The sequence below is a fragment of the Octodon degus genome, unplaced genomic scaffold (genome assembly GCF_000260255.1).
Source record: "Octodon degus isolate 3935 unplaced genomic scaffold, OctDeg1.0 scaffold00093, whole genome shotgun sequence".
Taxonomy (NCBI): domain Eukaryota; kingdom Metazoa; phylum Chordata; class Mammalia; order Rodentia; family Octodontidae; genus Octodon; species Octodon degus.
The window spans coordinates 2,563,993-2,586,460 of NW_004524669.1; the positions used below are offsets into that span (position 1 = coordinate 2,563,993).

General features: G+C 38.9%; 1 protein-coding gene across 1 annotated transcript in view; it reads left to right on the forward strand.

Moving 5' to 3' along the window:
• The window catches only part of Larp4 (La ribonucleoprotein domain family member 4), a 71,045-nt gene that overhangs the window by 7,931 nt on the left and 40,646 nt on the right, over positions 1-22,468 (forward strand). The window contains exon 2 of the mRNA XM_012516166.2: positions 21,404-21,551. Coding sequence (XP_012371620.2) covers positions 21,404-21,551 — 148 coding nt within the window. The remainder of the gene's footprint in view (positions 1-21,403; positions 21,552-22,468) is intronic.

The following is a 22,468-nucleotide window of genomic DNA, read 5'->3' on the forward strand; positions in this document are numbered from 1 at the left end:
GAAATTTTATTTTATTCATTTAATTGTCTTTTTGAGACAGGGTCTTGCTGTGCAGTTCAGATTGGCCTTGAGCTCATTTTGTGATTGAGCTCACTTTGTATCCCAAGCTGGTCTCAAACTCTGAACAATTCTCCTACCTCAGCCTCCCGAGTGCAGAGAAATTTTTATAAATGTTGTCAAGAAAAGGTTTCTGAATTATGAGTGAACTGATTATCTTTACACTTGTCAAAATGTATTTTTCTTTTGTTGTTTGGTTTGGTCTTTTTGAGACAGACATGCTATGTGGTTCACCTGGACTTGAGCTGACTTTGTAGCCCTGGCTGGTCTCCAACTCACAGTGATCCTACTGTCTCAGCCTCCCAAGTTCTGGGATTACAGGTGTGTGCCACCACACCAGGCTTTCAAAATGGTTTTAAAACTATACCATTCAGTCATAGCAAAAGGATTTTTTATTAGTGTATATTTGCAGTAATTAATGTTTATATCATTAGAGAATAGTGCATGTACTTAACATCTTTAATTCTTTTTATTTCCCTTCCCCCCAAAAAATGATTTTTTTTTTTAAATCAGTTAACTATTTTTGCCTGTCTGTTAAACATTTTCACTGTTTGGGAAATAAATAATTTGTTGTCCTATTATTAGTAGGTCTGTTCTGTGTTTTTGTGTGCCTATATAGTTTTGCAGTGATTTTATGTGTTTCGTAACATAAATGATAAACTGCTAGTATTCTACCTGATGTTTTTCATGGAGTAATAGGTAGGTAGTTACCTTGTATCCATTGGGAACACATCCCAAAAGCCCTACTGCATGAAATTGCAGATAGTAGCAAGCATTATTTTTACTGTGTTTTCTGTGCACACTCATCTGTGATAAAAATAAGGGTTATTTGAACCTAGCAGGGTCAATGACGATACCTCAAAGAGTAAATGTGTTCTTCAGGGTAGGGTGTAGATTTGCGGATTCTTGTCACAGGAAAGGAATTTGCAGGATGTGTTGGCTGTGTCATATTCAGAGAGAATAGAGTACAGGTCCCTGCCTTTTGCCCTTTTTATTAGTATATATTTGTACATAAATACATGAGTGGTGGCCAGTTGATACGTGTTCATATTGTGTCTTGATCTTTTCTACTTCCCCTTCCCACCCCTCCTTGTCTCTAGTAGCATATCTTCCACCCTTGAAAATGGAAGTCAGGGAAAGAACATAGAAGCTCTTTTTATAGGTGAAAAACGTGAGACAAATAATACAGGCTTTTTGTATCTTTAAGCCCTTTAGGAATATTTTTTGCAGTGAGTTTCCTTGGGAGGGAAAAAGGCATTGTAACATCAAGAAACTTTGTAACCTAAAGCTACATTTTTTTTGTTTGTTTGTTTGGTGGAACCAGGAATTGAACTCAGGCCCTTGCACTTGCCAGGCAAGCACTTATTCTACTGAGCCATCTCCCTGGCCCCAACATTTTGTTCTTAACAATTTAAAAATTATGATTTTCCTTTTTGTGTACCTTTATTTCTTCTGTCCTACATCATTTCTCTCCCAGAGAGTTTGGCCTTTTATTTTTAAGAGATGCTGTGGGCCACAGGTCTGTCTTCTCATGGCTGTTTTAGGCTGATGGGAGAACTGACCCCACCTAGCCAAGATATCAAAAAGTCTGCTAACTGATCCTAAGAGATAGCTCATCAGTCTAAGTGCCTGCCTGGCAAGCGCAAGGACCTAGGTTCAGTCCCTGGTACCACATGTCGAGCTGCTGTGCTGGCTATTGGAACAGGGTGTGGTGGCATATGGATCACTACAAGTCCAAACTGCATAGTAAGACACTATACCAAATAAATAAATAAATTAGTTAATTTTTTAAAAAAAAATCTCACTGATCTAAGGATGCTATAGGAAGATCCGGATTTATTGTATGAAGAACCATCTTTGATAATTTAGGTCAGTGATGGCAAACCTTTTAGAGCTTTCAGTGATAACAAACAGCCCACTGCAGCATATGTGTCATAGGTTTGCCATCACTGGTCTAGTTGCTCTGGAAAACCAGGATATGAATGAGTCATTGAAGCTTAAGACAGATTCTGACAGCGTATTAAGTCTTCTAATACAGAAGACACTTTGTCAGCAATGTATAGTATGCATAGTATTCTGCTTTAACATTTGCTCAGGTGAGCATCAACCTGACTTGGAGGTGGAAAAATATGGAAATAAAAAATTCACGAGCTCATTAAACAAGGAACGGACAAAAATTAAAAAGTAGAATAGTGGTTAGGATAGATATATAGTTGCACTCTCTTAATAAATAGAATGATTTGTTCTAATGGTGTTTGTAAATAGGATCTCAAGTCCACATCTTGTACAGCAATTAACCACTAAGAAGAATATATACAGTGTGTTATTTGTTGAATCTGTACTTCGATTTGATTTGAAACTGTCACATTGCTATCTGTTTATCAATAAAATTTTGAAAAAAAAAAAAGTAGAATAGTGGTCCACAAAATGATAGAAATCAGATAAAATTAGGTAGTATTTGATACAAATCTTTAATAATTAACCTTTATTTGTCTTGGTGTTTACTCAAACATAGCAACTAGAATTTAAGACTCCCTGTTTTTCTAGTAAGAAATCCAATGTCTAATTTTAATTATGATAATGGTCAAGGAACAAACTAAGTAATGTTTTTATGTGACCATTGAGCCATTAAAACTCTTACTAAAGGGCTCAGAATTTGAAATGGGGCTATTACTTTATAATGATTGTTTTTAACATAAACATAAAGCTTGAAGTAAACAACATAAAAGCTACCACAAAAAATGTTTAGTAGCTAGAATATTTATCCAGTATTGGCATTTTTATCTTATAGGCAGGTTTGACAGCAAATCTTTACCAGAGAGGTACTTGAATGTACATCGGGATAACACAGTGACAATATTCTAAGAAAGACATATTGGAAGAGCTAATGGGACAGGGAATCTGGACCTCTCTTGATTGTAGGTGGTATGCTTGGAAGCTACCAGTTACAGCTGGTACAGTGTGTGGGGCCCTTTTTAGACCCAGTTTAACATTGTTTTCATGTTATTATAAATTACTCTTTGGTTATACTTTATTTTACTGGGTGTTTAAACTGAAGTAAGAGCATGTCAGTCAAAGTTAATTCCCCTTCCCTGAGATCAGACAAAGTTCCTCAGGGTTACTTTGGGGGCCGTGTGAAGAGCTTTGGCTCCTGTGGTATTCCCCTATATCTGCTGCATCACCTGTGAGACTACCATACCTGTCCCACTGGCTAGCTAACTCCTAGTCTCTGGAGTCCTTACAATTTCTCTACTCAGGGCAGAGGAGTCCTTGTTCTAAGTGAGTCCTAGTTGAATTTGGAAGGCAAGAAGCAAAATATTGGCTGTCCTTGTAGTTCTTTTATTTCTTTTGGCTTTGGTCTTCAAGACTTGCTTATTGAATACCCAGGAGGCCTGTTACACCAGGCTTGAAGTAGGAGCAGTCAGTTTTACTCCCAACTATTGTAACTGTTTTATTTGTGGCACTTCGAAGTATAAAATGAGACCAAGGACTGGCCAGGTAGCTCAGCGGATTAAAGTGCCTGCTTAGGCAGACACAGTGGACTGGGCTTCGATTCCCAGCATGCCATGCTGGCCCTCAGTGTGCACTGAGACCGTGATTAAGACTGGGCGTGGTAGTTCACAAGCCTGTAATCCCAGCACTTGGGAGGATGAAAACAAGAGAATCACTACAAGGCCTGATCTATGCAGTGAGACCCTGTAAACCCTGTACTAAATATATTTAAAAAAAAAAAAAATGAGACCAGAAGACAGCATTCCTTTTAACACTTTTTATTTATTTGTTTTTTGAGACAGGGTGTTGCTATGGCCTTGTGCTCATTTTTTGTAGCCCGCGGTCTGGTCCTAAACCCTTCTCCTGTCTCAGCCTCCCAAGTGCTGAGATAACAGGCATGCACCACCATGCCCTGCCCAGTTCTGGGGCTGGGCGCATCCAGGTTCCAGGTCAGCACAGCATGTGGTGTGGGGGATCAAATTCAGGACCTTGTGCTTGCCAGGCAGGCAGGCACCCATGCGTCAGAGCCATCTCTCCTGCTCCTCCTTTTGTTTAATAGAGGTTAGTATTAATATTCGGAGTTGCTGCTATTTATATCTGCCCCGTAGTTGATAGCTGTCATCTCAAAGTACTACTCAGATTTGTATAGGTCAACAGATAATTGTTATGTGGTTTTACAAGGAAATTGTAAAACAAAACCACTAAGAGCAAAAACACTCAGTTAATACACTTTAACCAAGAAATACAGTAAATCTCCTTGGGACCCGGGAGATGGCTCAGTGGAATAAGCACTTGCCTGCCAAGGGCGAGGGTCTGAGTTCAATCCCCGGTTCCGCAAAAAAAAAAAAAAAAAAAAAAAAATCTTGTGTCCAAAAGCAGTATCCAGGATTAATTTAAATTCTTTTTATAAATTTGGCTGTAAATATTTTAAAGAAAAATCAAAAGACTTAGTAGCAATGGACAAGACATTGAAAGCTTTTAGCAACTAGCAAAAGTTACTTTTTATGTATAGTATTTTAGGATAATGTTTATGACTGACAGCATTGTGTCTGGACTATTAGATTCATTATCTTTACCAAAGATAATGATCATGAGGTAGTTACAGACATAAATATAAATCTGAGGAAATAGTTTTAGTAAATGGGAGACACCAGTATGTTAAGGTGTTTACCTAAACTTTGTGATTTAGAAGTTTTGTATGCTTGGAGAAGATAAATGCATTTTTGACACACTAGAAAGTCTACAATATAAAACCTATATTGAAGTCGTTTATATTAATTTATCTTTTTCATTTGAGTTACGTAGGGTAACAGCACAGGCAAGAATCAGTTTAACTGTAGACTGCTTACAAGTTTAGGAAATAGTTTTAGTGAGCCTCAATAGACATTATCCAATAAGCACTTCTTATTTATACAGTTAAAAATCTAATTTAACTAAAGTCAGTAGATGTAGGCCAGATTTTAAATGGCAGGACTGTCTATTTTGCATGGTCTCTTCTCACTTCATATAATTGGCAGAAATACCAAAAAGTTTTACTGATCTTAAATGTTTAATGTCTAGACAAAATATCTGTTGTATAAAAGAGATACAGCAGGTTACTGGTTACTTTGTATATAGTAAATTTATGTTCCTTTAGTTTTACAAACTTCAGTACATACAAACAAAGCTCATACACACAGCCTATTCAGTCAGCTAATCTTCTGTATACACACCTCCATTTTCAGATGTATAGTGTCAAATGTAATGTGAAATCATTTTACCAATTATAAATCAGTTAAGATTTTACAATATACATGTGTAAATAAACCTTAGAATTTTAAAAACCTTTCTAAGCAATCAAAAGTCTAATAGAAATTACCTTTTATTTATTTTTTTTTGAGACAGGGTCTCACTATGCAGTTCTGGCTGGCCTTGAGCTCACTTTGTAGCCCAGGCTACAAAAATGTATATCACCATGCCCAGCCAAAACTATGTTGATAAAACATAAAACTCTCATTTTTTTAGCCCTATTTTTTTTATTTAAAAAAAAAAATTTGTCTTCGGAACCGGGCATTGAACTCAGATCCTTGCGCTTTCCAGGCATACACTTATTCTACTGAGCCATCTACCTGGCTCCTTTAACCCAAATTTTTTTTTTTTTTTTTTTTGTTTACAGAACTGGGGATTGAACTCAGGGCCTTGCACTTGCCAGGCAAGAGCTTATTCTACTGAGCCATCTCCCCGGCCCCCTTTAGCCCAAATTTTAAAAAATTTTTACCAAGAGTAGATCAGCACCTTAAGAAAACTTTAGATAATGAGCCTTAGATTTAATATAAATGTATTAAATTTTGGAACTGTATAACCATTTATTTGTAGCCAATTTGATTACACATAAGTTTTTTGAGTAATATTTATTGGAGTGGGGGTACTGGAAAACTAGAGAGGTTATCTATATTCATAAAGAAAACAGAAGCAACTTTGTTGAACTAGTTTTTTTTTTTCTTTTTCTTCTTCAGCCTTGAAGGGCTTTTAACTGGTATCCTCTCAGGTCCAAGGAGGTGGCTTTAGGGGAAATTTTTTCCCTACTTAACAATTCTTTGTTACCGGTAGCAATCTTTTTTTTTTAATTTTATTTTTTTTTTTGGTGGGGGGGAACCGGGGATTGAACTTAGGGCCTTGCGCTTGCTAGGGAAGCGTTTATTCCACTAAGCCATCTCCCCGGCCCCGGTAGCAATCTTTTTTTAAACATTAACAATTTGGGAAGCTGGGCATGGTGGCACACTTCTGTAATCTCAGTACTCAGAGGCAGGAAGATTGCTGTGAGCTCACGGTCAGCCTAAACTGCATAACTAGGCCCTGTTTGAAAACACAGTAATAATAATTCAGAATATATTGTATGTGTAAACCTCAAGAAACCAAGACCATTTGCCATTTAGAACTGATTATTTGGCTGTTTTATTATACTCATGTATTTTTAATCTACCTGGCTTAATAATCAATTTCATATTACTATGAAAATAAGATATTAGACTTTTTTTTTCCAAAGAGAATCCTAAAAGCTGTTATTTCTTTATTTATTTGTGGAATTGGGAATTGAACTCAGGCCCTTGCATTTGCCAGGCAAATGCTTATTCTACTGAGCTATCTCCCTAGTCCCCAAAGCTGTTCTTGAAACATAGAAAACAGTGGACATTGTATCTTACTTTTTGTTGTAATGATAGGGATCGAACCCAGCATGTTCCCAATGAGCTACATTTTTAGCCTTTATTTTATTGTTTATTTTGAGACAGGGTCTTTCTAAATTGCTAAATTCTGCATACTGGACTTGAACTTAGATTATTCATGCCTCAGAGAGGTGTTATGCCAGGCATTAACTTTTCAATAAAGGTAAATGTCCTGACTGGCTATCAACCTAAGTAAAATGTATATTGGTGGTTTTAAAGACATCCTCACTTTTTATTTTTCAAAGTATTTAAATGAACCTGTTTAACTGTGTGAATAAAAACCATGGGCTGATTACATGGATATAATTTATCTGTATGCCAACTTAAATAGAACTTTTTGCAGGATATGTACTCAAGGTAGCATTTAAACAAGTATACATTAGCCAAGATAAAATATAGGTTTTATATTACCAGATTTTAAGGTTTTATTTGCAGGTGGAGCCCAGCAGCTTTTGTGCTAATGACTGAATTTTAAAAAGATTTTCCACCAGGCAGATAGCTTGGCAGGCATAAGCACCTGCCTGGCGAGCACAAGGTCCCGAGTTCTATCTCCAGTACCAAAAAAAAAAAAAAAAATTCCAGTGCTGGGCATGGTTGTACGCACCTGTAATCCCAGTACGCGGGAGGCTGAGGTAAGAGAATCACTGTTGAGTTTGAGACCACCCTGGGCTACAAAATGAGCTCAAGGCCATCCTGAACTGCATAGCAAGAGACTCAATCCCCAGTCCCACAAAAAATAATAAATCAGAGTGTACTTTTAAATATATTGGCCATGCTGAATTAGAATCTTAGTTTTAGGTCTAAATGTAGATCTCGTCAGTTAGAATTCTTAGTAGGAATTAGTAGTGCTTTTTAGTGGCTGACTCAAAGGTAGAAAGGGCATGCTTGAAGGGCTGGGGAAAGAAAGCAGTTCACAGCATGGCAGTCAGGAAGCACAAAGGAGGAGCTGATGAGAACACCCTTACAGCCCCACCCCACCCAAGCCTAACCTCTTAACAGCACATTCACCTCTGAGCTGCTCAGTGGTGTCTTGGTTCCTTTTCTTTCATTGCTGGAATGAAATATCGGACACCCAAAAATTAAGGAAGGAAAGCTTTTTTTAACTCAGTTTGTGAAGGTTTTAGTCTATACTGAGCTGATTCCAAGGCAGGGTGGCATGGCAGACAGCAGTAGTTCATGGCAGTAGAAAACAACAAAAGCAACAAGACCAAATCAAGAGGGAGCACCAGGTAGGAAGAGTAAGCCTCTTTCCATTCGTTATTGTACACAAGCTACCTAACCCAGGGTGGGGGTAGTACTCACACTCATGAATCAAATAAAAACCTCTCAAGCGGACCCCATGACTGCATCAGGCTTGTGGGGAGATCTAGACACAAACCATAACAACTGGTGAGTATAGCACCCCCACAATCCAGTCACTTTTCAAACATATAAGGTTTGTGAGACATTCTAGAGCTAAGTCATGACATTCTACTCCGAAAAGGCTCATGTGCATCTTAATATGCAAAATGCCTTTTTAAAAAAAAAAAGTTATTTAGTACAGGTTCTCACTACACAGATGAGACTCATTGTGATCCTTCCGGTTTTTCAGCCTCCCAGGCGCTGGGATTACACATGTGCACCACCACGCCCAGTCTCAATCACTCTCTCAGCACACCCTGGGGGTGGGGCCAGCACAGTTTATGGTGCCAGCGATCAAACCCAGTCCCTGCACCAGCCTAAGCCCGTACTTTAATCCGCTGAGCTATCTGACCAGCCCCTACAAAATGCATTTAGTTCCTCTCAAGAGTTGCCGAAGTCTTAATGGTTCTAGCATTGCTAAAAAGTTCAGTGTCTCTTGAGATTCATGGCAAATTATTAGCTATGAGCTCCTGTAAAAAAATAAAAGAAACATTAAGTATTTCCACCATACAATGCACAGGGTAAACATTCTCATGCAAAAGAGAGGAACAGGATGATAGACTAAAGCAGGATTGAAATCTAGTGGATAAATATTAAATCCTGTAGCTGCATGTCCAGTACCCAGGGGAGACTGTGGTTAGATGTTAACTCTAGAGATCTTGGGCAGCCCTGCTTCTATGACCTTGCTGGTTGCAGCCTACATAGGGCCTGCTTGGCTGGCTGACTCTGCTCACTTGTCTGCAGCTTTCCCAGCAGAAATTCCATGTTTCAGGTCAGGTGTAGTAGGTCAGGCATGGTGGCCCATGCTTGTACTCCTGGTACTTGTGAGGCTGAAGCAAGAGGGTCACTGTAAGTTTAAGTCCAACTTCTACTACTGAGTTCAAGGCCAGCTTGAACTTCATATCTAGACCCTGATTTACATTCCCTTCCCTGAAATTCCGTGTTTCTGGCATCTCTAGCCTCTGGGTTTCCAGTACATCTTGGTCTTTACCCTTAGAGCCTCATGCATTGGTCTTTTCAGAACTCTTTTTCTGGTACCTTCATTTGAAATTTTTGTTTTTAAGATTTTTTTTTTTTTCCCCCAGAATGGGGGGGATTGAACTCAGGCCCCTGCGCTTGCCAGGGAAGCGCTTATTCCACTGAGCCATCTCCCCGGATAAGATAAATTTTTAAAAAAAATGTACTTAAAGCTTGGATTCATAGTGATCCTGCTGTTTTCAGCCTCCCAAGTGCTGGGATTACAGGGGCGTGCCACCAGCCCAGTCTCAGTCTTCATTTCTGTGTACCCTGGGGGGGGGGGCAGCACTGCACACCTGAGATTGGTGTCCCTGTGCCTGCCTAAGCAGTGAAATTTTTTGTCTGTGGTTTGATTTGGTTTTTTGGCTGCGCATGCATGTATGCGTGTGTGTGTTTTGGTTTTGGTCTTTTTGGGACAGAGCCTAACTGTGAAGTTCAGGGTGGCCTTAAACTCACTTTGTAGCCCAGGCTGGCCTCAAACTCATTGCAATCCTCCTGCCTTAGCCTCTGGGTGGAAGCTTTTATGAACCCACGAAGGTTGCATTTTTTTGTACCTGAAAAACTAGCAGCACCACATGAATGGCATCAAGAGTTGTTGCCAGTTTGAGCAGTAGCCTGGTGCCCCTTGGATTATGGCTGCATTTGCCTATGAATACCTGCAGTTTGGGGCACTATGAAATGAATTTGGGGAAAATAGTCACAAAAGATTTTAATTTTAAAGCCAGACATGGTGGTGCATATCTGTAATCCTTGCAGTCCCAGCACTCAGTAGGCTGAGGCAGGAGAATCATTGAAAGTTTGAGACCAGCCTGTGCTACAAAGCGAGTTCAAGGCCAGGATGAACTCTATAGTGAAACCTTGTCTCAAAATAAAAGGAAGAGGGGTTCGATCCTGAGCCTGCCACGCCAGCCTCGCCCCTGGGACTCACTGAGAGGTGATTGAGACTGACTGGTGGCACAAGCCTGTAATTCCAGCTCTTGGATCACTATGAGTCTGATCTAGTAGTGAAACCCTGAATACTCTGTAGACCCTTCCCTAAAAATATAAAAAATAAAAGGAAGAAATTATAGCTAACAGAATGGTAAATATAGTCACAAATACACATTCTTTTCTACATACATGCTTTTTTGTTAAAATAGCTGTTCAAGAGTGTGCTTTATGGTACTAGCTGAGGGGCCTGCCCATTAGCTCAGTTGTTTAAGTGCCTGCTTAAACAAAGCAGTCAGCCTCAGGGTGCTGTGGTTCGATACCCAGATACTCAAGCCCAACCAGACCTGTGCTGAAGGCAACCTGAGGCCACCAAAAAAAAAAAGTATGGTACTAGCTGAACTGTGAAAACCTAAGTTCTGCCTTTCTTAAGATTGTGATGATGTAAATACAGTGAACACATACTTAAAACTATTGTTGGGAGGGCAGAGATACATATATGTAACCCCAGGACTCTGGGAGGTTAGAGCAGGAGGATCACAAGTTGGAGTCCAGCCTGAGTAACACTAGCAACTTACCAGAACCCTGTCTCAAAATAATTTTAAAAGGACTGGGTATTTAGCACAGTGAAAACATTCTGGGTTCAATCTTATTGTTTAAAAAAAATTTTTTTTACAGCAATTAACCACTAAGAAGAATATATGCAGTGTATTATTTGTTGAAAAATAAAAAAAAAAAATTTTTTTCTTTGAGTGGTGGAGGAGAAAGAAGTGACCAAAACAAATGAAATAAAGTATTCAAGGTGTATAGAAAGTATAAAGTATACATACTTTAAAGATGAAGTATGCTTTTAAGAATGATTATGTAGTTATGTAATTGTAGAGCAACTTAATATGTTTTTGCTATGACATAGTTGCTCCTCATTTGTTGAAATTATTCTTCAGTTGGTTTTAGAATAGAATATGGGCCCCAGCAGTCTGTGATGTTGAGTTAGGAGCTCTACTTGATGAGACCCTATCTCAAAAAAAAAAACAAAAAAAAAAAAAAAAAAAAAAAAAACTGGAGATAAAGCTCAGTACAAAGTCCCTGGATTCAATCCCTAGTACTAGGAAGGGAGGGAGGAGGGAGGAAATAATGATTGAGTTGTATCATTTTGTTTTTTGAGACAGGGGTTTGGTATATAGCTCTGGCTGGCCTGGCTCTTGCTACAAAGCCCAGTAGCCAGGACATACCTCCAGCCTCGGCCTCCCAAATGCTGAGATTTTAGGCATGCACTACCGTGCTGTCTCAATTGCTACTTTTCCTGGAAATACGAATCAGTTATTTTAATGCTAAGGTTTGTCCCTTAAAGCTTTGTGTACTGTAAGCATTGGTCTCCAGTATGGTGATGTTGAGGTGGTAGATATTGTAAAGAGGTGGGGCCTGATGGATAGTAACTAATTAGCTCATTGGGACTTCACTGCCAGGAGTAAATTCTGTTGTTTTGAAGTCAAGTCTCCTTTGAATTGGTAAGTTCTGGGCCAGGGACATGACTCAGTGGAGTAAGCGCTTCCCTGGCAATCCCTGATTCTGAAAAAAAAAAAAAAAAAAAAAGAATTGGTAAGTTCTCACGAACAGGTTGCAGCAAGTCCACCCCATAAGCTTGGTCCCTTCTGCAGAGCAATGATTCTTTTTGCTTTTCTGCTGTGTTACATGACACAGCTCTTGCTAGATAGTGGCACTGTGCTTTTAGGACCCTCTGGCCATCAGAATCATGAGTTAAATAAACTTCTTGTAAGTGCCCACCAGCCAGGATTTGGGTTTTGTTTTTTTTTTTTGCGGAACTGGGGATTGAACTCAGACCCTTGCACTTGCCAGGGAAGCGCTTATTCTACTGAGCCATCTCCCCGACCTGAGCTAGGTATTTTGTTATAGTGGCACAAAATGAACTAAGACATCCAGGAAAACACCAGAATTTTCTTTTTAATGGAAAATATTGGTTAAAGTAATTTTTTAATTTTAAAAGCAAAGCTATAGGTTAGAAAGGAAGCACTGAAATTTTCAGACAAAATCAGAAAAATACTTATCCATAGAGATAAGAAGGTAAGGAAGGGGCTGGGAAGATGGCTCAGTGGAATAAGCGCTTCCCTGGCAAGCATAAGGGCCTGAGTTCAATCCCCGGTTCCGGGGGAAAAAAAGAAAAAAAAGGTAAGGAAGCTGAGGCTATCTTTTGTATCCGTTGGTCCTTAGTGGCCTGAAGCTACAGTTTTAATTCAGTGCTCAGATGCTCAGAGGCAGGACACAGAATAAAAGGGGAAGAGCTTTCCCAGAGGAACAAAAACTTGTCAGCTTTAGCCTAGTTTCTAGATTGCTAGTAGAGAAGTCTTTTTTTGATAATTGTAAACAGAAATCTTCTTTGATGCCATAGTAGGACTAAAATTGATACCACCTGTTGTTTCCAAAAGCCCAAGTTGAAAATTTAGAGTGATTCTTACTTGGTATCCTTCCTGGGCAGTCATCTAGCAAAACAAAAACAAATTCTCTTCTAAAGAGCCAAGTTAAACATAATCCCACAGCCAGGCATGTTGGCACACAACCTATAATCCCAGTACTGTCTTGTACTCAGGCTGAGGCAGGAGGATTACAGCAAGTTTAAGCACAGCCTGAACTGTATGACCCTGTCTCAAAAACAAACAAACAAACAAACAAAAAAACCGAACAAAATAGGGCTGGGGAGATAATTCAGCGGTCAAAGCACCTGCCTTGCAAGCGCAGGGACCTTGGTTTGATCCCCTGTCCCAGAACCCTGCCATGCCATGCTGGCCACTGAAACTGGGTGTGGTGGTGCACAACTGTAATCCCAGTGCTGGGGAAGCTGAAACAAAATGATCACTATGAATCCCAGTGTATTGAGACCCTGTACCAAATAAATAAATAAAATATTTTTAAAAATTAAAAATAAACCCAGTGGGCCAAATCCTCAATTTCTAAGGAAAATGGGCTCCCTCCCAATATGAAATCAGAAAGCATACTAGTCATCATGAGTATGATTTAGCTAAAACAACAAATCAGAAAATCAGTTTTCAAGTTTTAGAATTATAAAGTTAGAATGCTTAATATACTTAAAAAACACTGAAGAAATGATCAGGAAACAAGAAAATGGTCAGATAAGCTTGAAAATTGAACTCCCCTTCTTTAAAAAAAAAAGTCAACTTTAAGATAAAAACAAAAAAGGAGCTTAATGACTGGCATGGTGATGTATCCCTATAATCTCAACACCCTGGAAGGCTGAGTTAGGGTTGTATGTTTAAACTAAGCCTGCTCGATTTAAGGACTTAGTGAGATCCTGCTTTTAAAATGGCTGGGAGTGTACCTCTCTGTGAAGGCTTTAAGTGTAATCTCTGATAATATTAGAAAAAGAAAAGAAAAACTTTTGCAACTTGCAAGAACTGATGAGCTGGAAGAATACATTAACAAGTTGCTCAGAGTTGTCAGGTGTGGTGGCACATACCTATAATCCCAGCCCCGTGGGAAGCTGAGGCAGAGGAAGATTGCCGGGAGTTTAAGACCAACCTGAAGTACAGAGTGACAACTGTCTAAAAACAATAACAAAAAATGTTGTTAAGAACAACTAGAAATAAAGAAATGGAAAACAAGAAACAGGTTATTATTGTACATGGAACATTATGGGTAGATGTGACATCGACTTAGTAGAATTTCAGAGGAAGATAATAGAGCAGGTGGTAGAAAGACAATGTTTATAGAGGTAATGGCAGAGTTTTTGTTGAATTGAAAGACATCAAATTTCAAGATAGTATGGGGGCTTAGTGAATCCCATGTACAAAAACTCCAGATTTTTTTTTTTTTTTCTTCCTGGTGCTGGAGATCGAACTTAGGACATTGAGCTTGCCAAGCAGTCCCATGTACAATAAGCAAAAAGAATTTCACACTTTTTGGTAATGGGAATTGAACCCAAGGCTTCATGCACACTGGACAAGTGTTCTGCCACTGAATTGCACCCCAAACCCAAGAGTTCCACATGTAGACAAAGATTGCAAAGTGGCAGAATATCATTGGCAAAAATTGAGCAGCAGGGAAAATAAAGAATAAGAATGGTAGCTAGACTGATAACTGCTTTCTTGTTAACAATAAATATAAACCAGAAAGAAGCAGAATTGTCTTTAATATGCTTGGTTTGGATATAGAGTAAAAATAAAGATAAATATGTTTGTTTATTTTTTGAATTTTTAAATATCACTATATAGTTCATTTCATACTGGTTTTGAACTCACTATGTAGCCAAGGCTGGCCTCCAGTTCATGGCAGACCTCCTGTCTAAAAACAATAACAAAAAAAGTTGTTAAGAACAACTAGAAATAAAGAAATGGAAAACAAGAAAGAGGTTAATATTGTGCATGAAACATTATGGGTAGATGTGGTATCGATTTATTAGAATTTAAAGCTTGAAATGCTTCCAAGTGCTGGGATTACAAGTCTCTTCCACACCTGACTAATAAAAGTATTTTTAGAGAAAGTAAAGTTTAAGAGAACTTACTAAAAAATTGTAAGTGTTTTCCTTAGGGCAAAATGAACAAGATTACTGGCAGTTTGAGATACAAGAAAAAATGATGTGTGTAGGGTGTGGGAGGCTGAGACATGGGGCTTACTGTGATATCAAGGATAGCTTGAAATGCATAGCAAGTTTAAAAAAAAAATTAAAAGATGATGGTAATCCAAGAAAATTGTCAGTAGTTATATAAACTTAAGTGAATATTGGCATACAAACCTAAACTTTTAAGTCCAGGTGTGGTGGCACACACATGTAGTCCCAGCACTGGGGGGGATGAAAACAGGAGGATCCCTATGAGTCTAAGCTGTGTAGTAAGACACATGTATTTGGGAGAAAAAGCAAACAAACAAACAAAAACCTAAACTTTTAATGGGGACCGGGGATATGGCTCAGTAGAGTAAGCATTTGCCTGGCAAGCGCAAGGGTCTGGGTTCAATTCCCAGTTCTGCAAAAAAAATAATCTTTTAATGTATTAGGCACTGACAGTTGTACTCCAGTTTGAGAAGTCCAGTAGATACTGTGTATCTTTTTTTGAAATTTTGTTTGTGTGTGTGTGTGTGTGTGTGTATTTTGGCAGGTGGTACTAGGGCTAGAACAGGGCCTTAAGCACAGAGACAAGTACCCTACTTACCATTCAACTGTTATCCCCATCCCAGGTTTTATAAATTTTTTACTCCAACTTAAAGCAACATTTTATTTTTTTTTTGAGACTAGGTTTCCCTATGCACATCAGGCTGGCCTCAACCTCACAGTGATCCTGCTGCCTCAGCCTCCCAAGTACTGGGATTACAGGTGTGTGCCACCACACCCAGCCCTAAAACAACTTTTTTTTTTTTTTTTGGGACTGGGTATCAAACTCAGGACATTGTGCTTGCCAGGCAGGTGCTGTGCTGCTAAGCTATATTCCTGGCCCCTAAATCAGCATTACAAGTTTTTTTTTTTTTTTGTGGAACCGGGGATTGAACTCAGGCCCTTGCACTTGCACTTGCACTTGCCAGGGAAGCGCTTATTCTACTGAGCCATCTCCCCGGCCCCAGCATTACAAGGTTTTAAAGAGGACAATTCTTTAGTCTGGATAATTTAGTTTATTATGTTCCCTTGTAGCCCATAACTCTTTACTTCTTGCAGTGCTAATCTGTATTGTTGGTTGTAATCATTGTATGATGAATACATTTTGTGAAGCTGAGGGTGCCTGGGTTTGAATCTTGACATTGTATTTAGTCTGTGTTCCCCCCCCCCCATTTTTGTGGGTGATGAGAATCAATCCAAAACCCTCGTGCAAGCTCAGAACGTTATCTACAAGGAAGCTGAATCCTTGTGTCTCAAAGTGAGTAATCTGTGGAGGAGCTATAGAGGTATTAATATGTGTTGTTTAAAATAGCAGTGCACAGCCTCCAGAATTGCCTGCTACATGGGTTCCCACCTCCATTCTGTGAAAATATTTTTAAAATTTGGTATTCATTGGTCTTAAAATGTATGATGTACCTTCTCTGAAAATTGGGATATAGTCTGTTTCATGTGTCACCATTTAATGAGTGGCATTTTTTCCTTATGATATGCATATGGTTTCACATTTTGTAAAATGTGATAGAACTTTGAATAGCCATATGTGATCTAGTGAGTATATTGCAATTTCTGACTTACCTGACTTTGGTCTATTCCCATTTCTTGACTCTTATAAATGCTGCTAACATATGAGAGTGTAAGTTACACAATTCTGTATAATCTCCAGTAAAGGGAGATTTACAGTAGCCTGGGGATTATTTTTAGGTACTTTAATAATCTGAGAAGTATAAAATGGTACTTTTAATTTTCCTATTGTGTTTGTCTGTGTTTACCTTTTTCTTGATTTTTATTTTTCTAGTCATATTTTTAATTTTTTGTTGTAATTCTATAGTCATGTAACATGATTTTGACTCCCTTTCAAAGTTAGTTTTTACATTTCATTTTAAAATTCACTTTACAGTTTGCCAGCCAGATAGGTAAATGGAATAAAACGCCTGCTTAGGCAGAGTGTAGGGACCTAAGCTCAATCCATGGCAAGCCGTGCTGGCCCCGCCCCCATGGTGCACTGAGCTGGCGACTGAGACTGGGCGTGGTGATGCGCACCTGCAATCCCAGTGCTTGGGAGACTGAAAACAGGATCACTACAAGTCCAAGCTGTGTAGTGAGACCCTGTAGACCCTATACTAAATACATAAATTCATTTTGCAGTTATTTTGATGGAGCACATTAATTTTGATGTGTACTTGTGAAAATGAAAATGAGACAGAGTTGCTTTCCATTCAAAACTAAGATGCTTTATAAAAAGATACGGAAGTTGGATGCTGCAGCACCCAACCATAATTGCATCTAAGAGTAAGTGAGGCAGAAGGTATGCACAGTCAGGGCTAACCTGGGCAGATCGGTGAGACTTTTTTTTTTTTAAGTTAACATTCAATTTATTATTTCTTTCTCAAGAGAGTTTTCTTCAGTCCATTAAGACCCAGCTCCCCTTACATGGGTTTTGGTGGAGGTCATGGGGCAGCACCAGTAGGTCTAAATCAGGGGTGGGGGGAGTTCGATCCTTTCATGAGATGAATTTCTGACCACTTTGCTGTGAATGGCACAACTCACACAGTAATGCAGCTTCACATACAGCTCAGAAAGCACATAACCATCAAGGACACTTGCTTCGGAAATGTCCCTGAGGGCAGCAGCCTCCACTATGTTCTGAATGACAAACTTCTTAATGGCCTTATCCTTGGGTACGCACCAGGTGCAGTTTGTGCAGCAAATAGGCATGACTGTTGTTCCTTATTTTTTTCTGTCATCTTGGAAAGGAGGACCCTTCAGTGAGACTTTGTCTCACAAAATATAAAGGGCTCGGGATGTAGCTCAGGAGTAGGTGCTTGCTTAGCAGGCCTGAGGGCCATGGGTTTGATCCCCAGTACTACCGAGGGGAAAAAAGCAGCAGTAACAAAAAAAGGCCCAGATGGCTTTATCAAATTCAGTGTTGTTGTGGGGGAGGGAGCTCAGTGTCATAAGCACCTGCCTGGCAAGCCCAAGATCCCGAGTTTGATCCCTGGCACCGAATAAATAAAAAAGTAAATAAACAAATACATAGTATTATTGATGTAATGAGAGGGAAGGAGTGTTTGTTCTGAGCCTTAACTGCTTCTCAAGCACTGATACAGTTTAATTATTACAGTAAGGAATTCTTCAATTTACAGTTGAGGCTCAGAAGAACTGAAATGTTTTCTTAGTTCAAGTTGTTTTGAATTTTAATTCAGGTGTGATTTCTAGAACTGCAATCATTGTGTTTAAATAATAACTGAAAAATGTATTTTGCTTTCCTAAAATACCACGTAGCAATCCTGTGGCTTAGGAACATATCTGGGTAGATTGCTCTGTCCTGTATCTTTCTCAGTTACAGAATTTATTATTAAATTCTTTTTATTTATCAAGATTAAGGGCCAGCCAAATTGCTTAGCAGATTAAAGCACCTACAAGCAGGCACAGGGGCTGAGGGTTTGGATCCCGGGGCCTGTAATCCCAGCTCTTAGGAAGCTATAAACAGGTGGACCACTACAAGTCCGATCTAGTAATGAGACCCTGAACACCCTGTAGACCCTTCCCTAAAATTAAAAAAAAAAAAAAAAAAAAAGATTTAGGAGTTTATACCTTCCTGAGAGCTATATTTCTAGAGTCTTGTGTTTTCTTTGATAGAGACATATCTTGTATTCTTAGAATTGGAGAAAGAGGGTTGGTGAGATGGCTCAGTGGTCTAAAGCACCTACTTAGAACAAGCTTAGCAAAGCACAAGGGACCGCGGTTCAATTCCCCAGCACCACATTCCGCCCCCCTCCCATGGGCTGAGCTGGCCACACACACACACACACACACACACACACACAAATAAATTAAATTTTAAAAAAGAATTGGAGAAAGATTGTATATGTAAATATGTATGTGTTCTTGTTAATGAAAAATCTTTGTGACAAGTTTGGCATAGTTGTACATGCTAGTAACCCCAGCACTCAGGGAATCTGAGGCAGGAGGATCTCACGTTTAATTCCAGCCTAGGTAATCTAGGACTTTTCCTAGGCGTGAAAATTCTAAATAGTGTAAGTGATAAAATATATCCTTACTAACACCAACATTGGGAGGTTTTAGCTCTTGTCCCTGAGCTATGAATGAACCTGAGCATGGGAGATGGCATTGCATCTGGTCTTTTTTTCCCAGATTGTCAGAACTTTTCAGTTATTAAGAGGAAGCAGTTTTTTAAAATGTCAAACAATAGAATATAATCAGTGTCTTAGTTACTTTTTTATTCGTTGCTGAGACAAATACCCTACACTCAAAATGAAGGAAGGAAAGGTTTTATTTAGCTCACAGTTACTGGAGGGTTCAGTCCATATTCCGCTGGCTCTAAGACAAACAACAGCAGTGCATGTGGGCGAAAACAATGAAGAGCGGAGGAGGAGCAGCAGCTGCGGCGTCCATCAGGCCTCTCTCTTCCTTCTGCGCTGACTGCGAAGACTGGGACTTCTCCACAGTGAAGATCAGAGCTCCTCCACAGTGGTGCGACTGCAAAGATCAAGCTCCTCCGAAGACTGGGACTTCTTCCCCGATGTGGGGCAGGGCAGCTGGAAGCCTTCAATTCCTGGGCCCTGCCCCCTGCAGGGCTAGGCCCCCATGCTGAGACCTGCCTTCTCATCCCTTAGAGCCATGTTGACACAATGTACAACTAAAACAAACAATACAAAAAACTCACTCAAACTCACATTGAAAAATCTATTCATTAGAGGAGTATGCGAGAATTTCATGGGGCATAATTATGGAAGTAGGCCTCTTGAGCACAGTCTTTTCGTTTTTGTTTTTTTTTTTTTTTTTTTTTTTTAGATAGGTTTTCTCAATGCAGTTCAGGCTGGCCTCAAACTCAGCCTACCTCCTGCCTCAGCCTTCTGCTGGGATTACAGACATGTACTACCACACTCAGCCGTCAGAAGCTGAAATTTAAGTTAGCAACTTTGTCTAGGGGTTCTGCAGCTTTACCTTGGTTGAATATACTTAAGTATTGGTGGTACCTTAAAGGTTGAATTTTTTGTTGTTTTTAACCTATAAAGTAGCATTACTTATAAGAACCTCTTCAGTACAAGATAAATCCTGAGAGTATTTGGCTGACCTTATCAGATACAAAAGTTACATTTCTTGGTATATAGGACTTGCTATATCTTGGTCTACCTATCCACAGAAAAGTATAAAAATGAGGTATATAATAAAGTAAAGCCATATTAAAACGATGATCTGTAAAAGGCTCAAGTCAATAACTTCTGAGGATGACCCACTAATACTATAGACTGCTAGACAGTGTTAGATTGTTTAGTTGAATTCAAATACCTATATTATTTAGATGCCAATAGAATATTGACCTCTGACAGACAAAAAAAAAATGATACAAAGGAATGATCATTTTGTATTTATATATACAAAATAGGATAAATTTACAGCTACTTTCACTTAATTCAAAGAGAAAAAAAGAGGTGTATTAACAGTGTTTGGACAGAATATCCTGTCTGCTTCTTGTACTATGGATAACCACTAAGAAGATAACAATGTACAGTGTATTGATTATCAAAACTGTCACATTAATCAGCTGTGAAACTAAAAAAAAGAACCTCTTCGAAAAGGGAGTTTATGACACCCTCCTAATAAATAGTTCATTGTTCACCCGTTATTTTTCAGGAGAGCTGAATTCTCAGTATCTTGTAGATTACAAAATTGAGTTAATTAATTCTCTGCCCTTTTGATTTACTCTCTTGTGCCTACCATACAGAGGAGAGGGTCTGTGGCTGAAAAGACAGTTAAAGTAACTTTCTAGAGAGGGATGAACTTCACAATATCATCAATGTACTTGAGAAGGATTAAGCTCTGTTGTTTGGTCATATGAGGTGAGAGAAGGGTGTGTGTATATCCCAATCTCCTCTCTTCCTTAGTTTCCATCTTTTCATATTCTTCCTTCTACACCCAGTTCCCCCGCACAATTCCTGCTTTCACCTTTTAGTGGTTAAGTAATACAAAGAAAAGGCCACTTTAAATAGAAATATTTCAAGTAATTATATTATGGGCAATAAGTATATACTTTTGTACAAATGAAGTACAAAATCTGTGTGTGTGTGTGAGAGAGAGAGAGAGAGAGAGAGAGAGAGAGACTCAGTTGAACTCATGTGTACTCTACCACTAAGCTATATTCTCTTTACCATTTTTTATTTTGTATTTGGGTGTACATTCTCTAAGTTGTCTGGGCTGGCCTTTAATTTGTGATCCTCCTGCCTCAGCCTCCCTAATAGCTGGGATTGCTGCATGCCTCCACCACACCTGGACAAATCACTACTCTTGACTTGAGATACTGTTTCCAATGATAGAATCATTCAGATCCAAAGTTTTAGTCATAACTATAATGGCAATAAAAATAATACACTCTAAAGCCAGGAGTAAGAATAAGAGCATTGTACTCCTTCAAAGATATGTGAATAGTTTGAATAAATTTTATGAGACTTTCCAAGTAGGTTGGTGTAAAGCACTATTTTACTTTTTAACAAGTATTAAAATTACGTAGGCTTTTTTTTTTTTTACTATATAGCATTATTTATTAAAATTAATTTATTTAATTTTCTTAATATTTAAATAATGGGAAATCCCATTATTTATATTTGTAACTTTGATATAATGTATCTACTTTTAAAATTTACAAATAGATCCTTTGATTATTTAGCAGGTAACATCCAAAGGGACTGGTTTAAATCCTAATGCCAAAGTATGGCAAGAAATTCCTCCTGGAAATCCTGATGCCACTCCTGTAACTCATGGAAGTCAAAGCCCTTGGCATGAAACAGCAGCCACATCAGGGCCTCAGACTGAGGGTAAGGCCAAAATATTTCATTGGAAAAATTACTCTCTTTTTTTGTCTCTTTGAGACAGTGTCTCACTATGCAATTTAGACTGGCCTTGAGCTCACTTTGTAGCCCAGGCCAGCCTTAAACTTGCATTAATCCTCCTGCCTCAGCCTCCCGTGTGTGCCACCATATCCCACCAAAAATTACACTTTGATTATAAGACCAAACAAGTATATAGAACTTTGGACACATGCTTTGATTATTTGATAACAGTTATATTTCATATGTAATTCTTATTTATTCAACATGAATGGATTGTCACTAATTTCAAGTAGTAGCTATGTCTTGGGATCTAGCAGTTAATGTATTTATATTTATCATTTATACTTTATTATTTAGGTTTTTGCTCATTTTTATTTTTTTGTTGGTAATAAGGCTTGAACCCAGGACCTCATGCATACTAGGCAAGTGCACTATCATTTAGTTATACCTCAGCCCTCTTTAGTTTGAAACATGTTCAGACTGGCCTTGAATTTTTAATCACCCAGTCATCTAACCTCAGCTTGTATAGCACCCAGGATTACAAGTATGTTTGATCACACCAGGCTGTAGTTTTTTGGGTGGTGGGGGATGAGGGTGGGGTTTTTTTGTTTTTTTTTTTGTTTTTGTCTTTTGAGACAGAGTCTCACTGTTCAGTTTAGGTTGGCCTTGAGAGTTCACTTTGTAGCCCAGTCTCAAACTCCCAAGGATCCTCCTGCCTCAGCCTTCCAAGAGCTGGGATTATAGGCGTGGGCCACCACACCCATCAGGCTATAGTTTTGATCTATCATGGGCTTTGCGATTTAGTTAATATTTGACCTTGGGGGGCCATGGAGATGGCTCAGTAGAATAAGTGCTTCCCTGGCAAGTGCAAGGGCCTGAGTTCAATCCCCAGTTATGCAAAA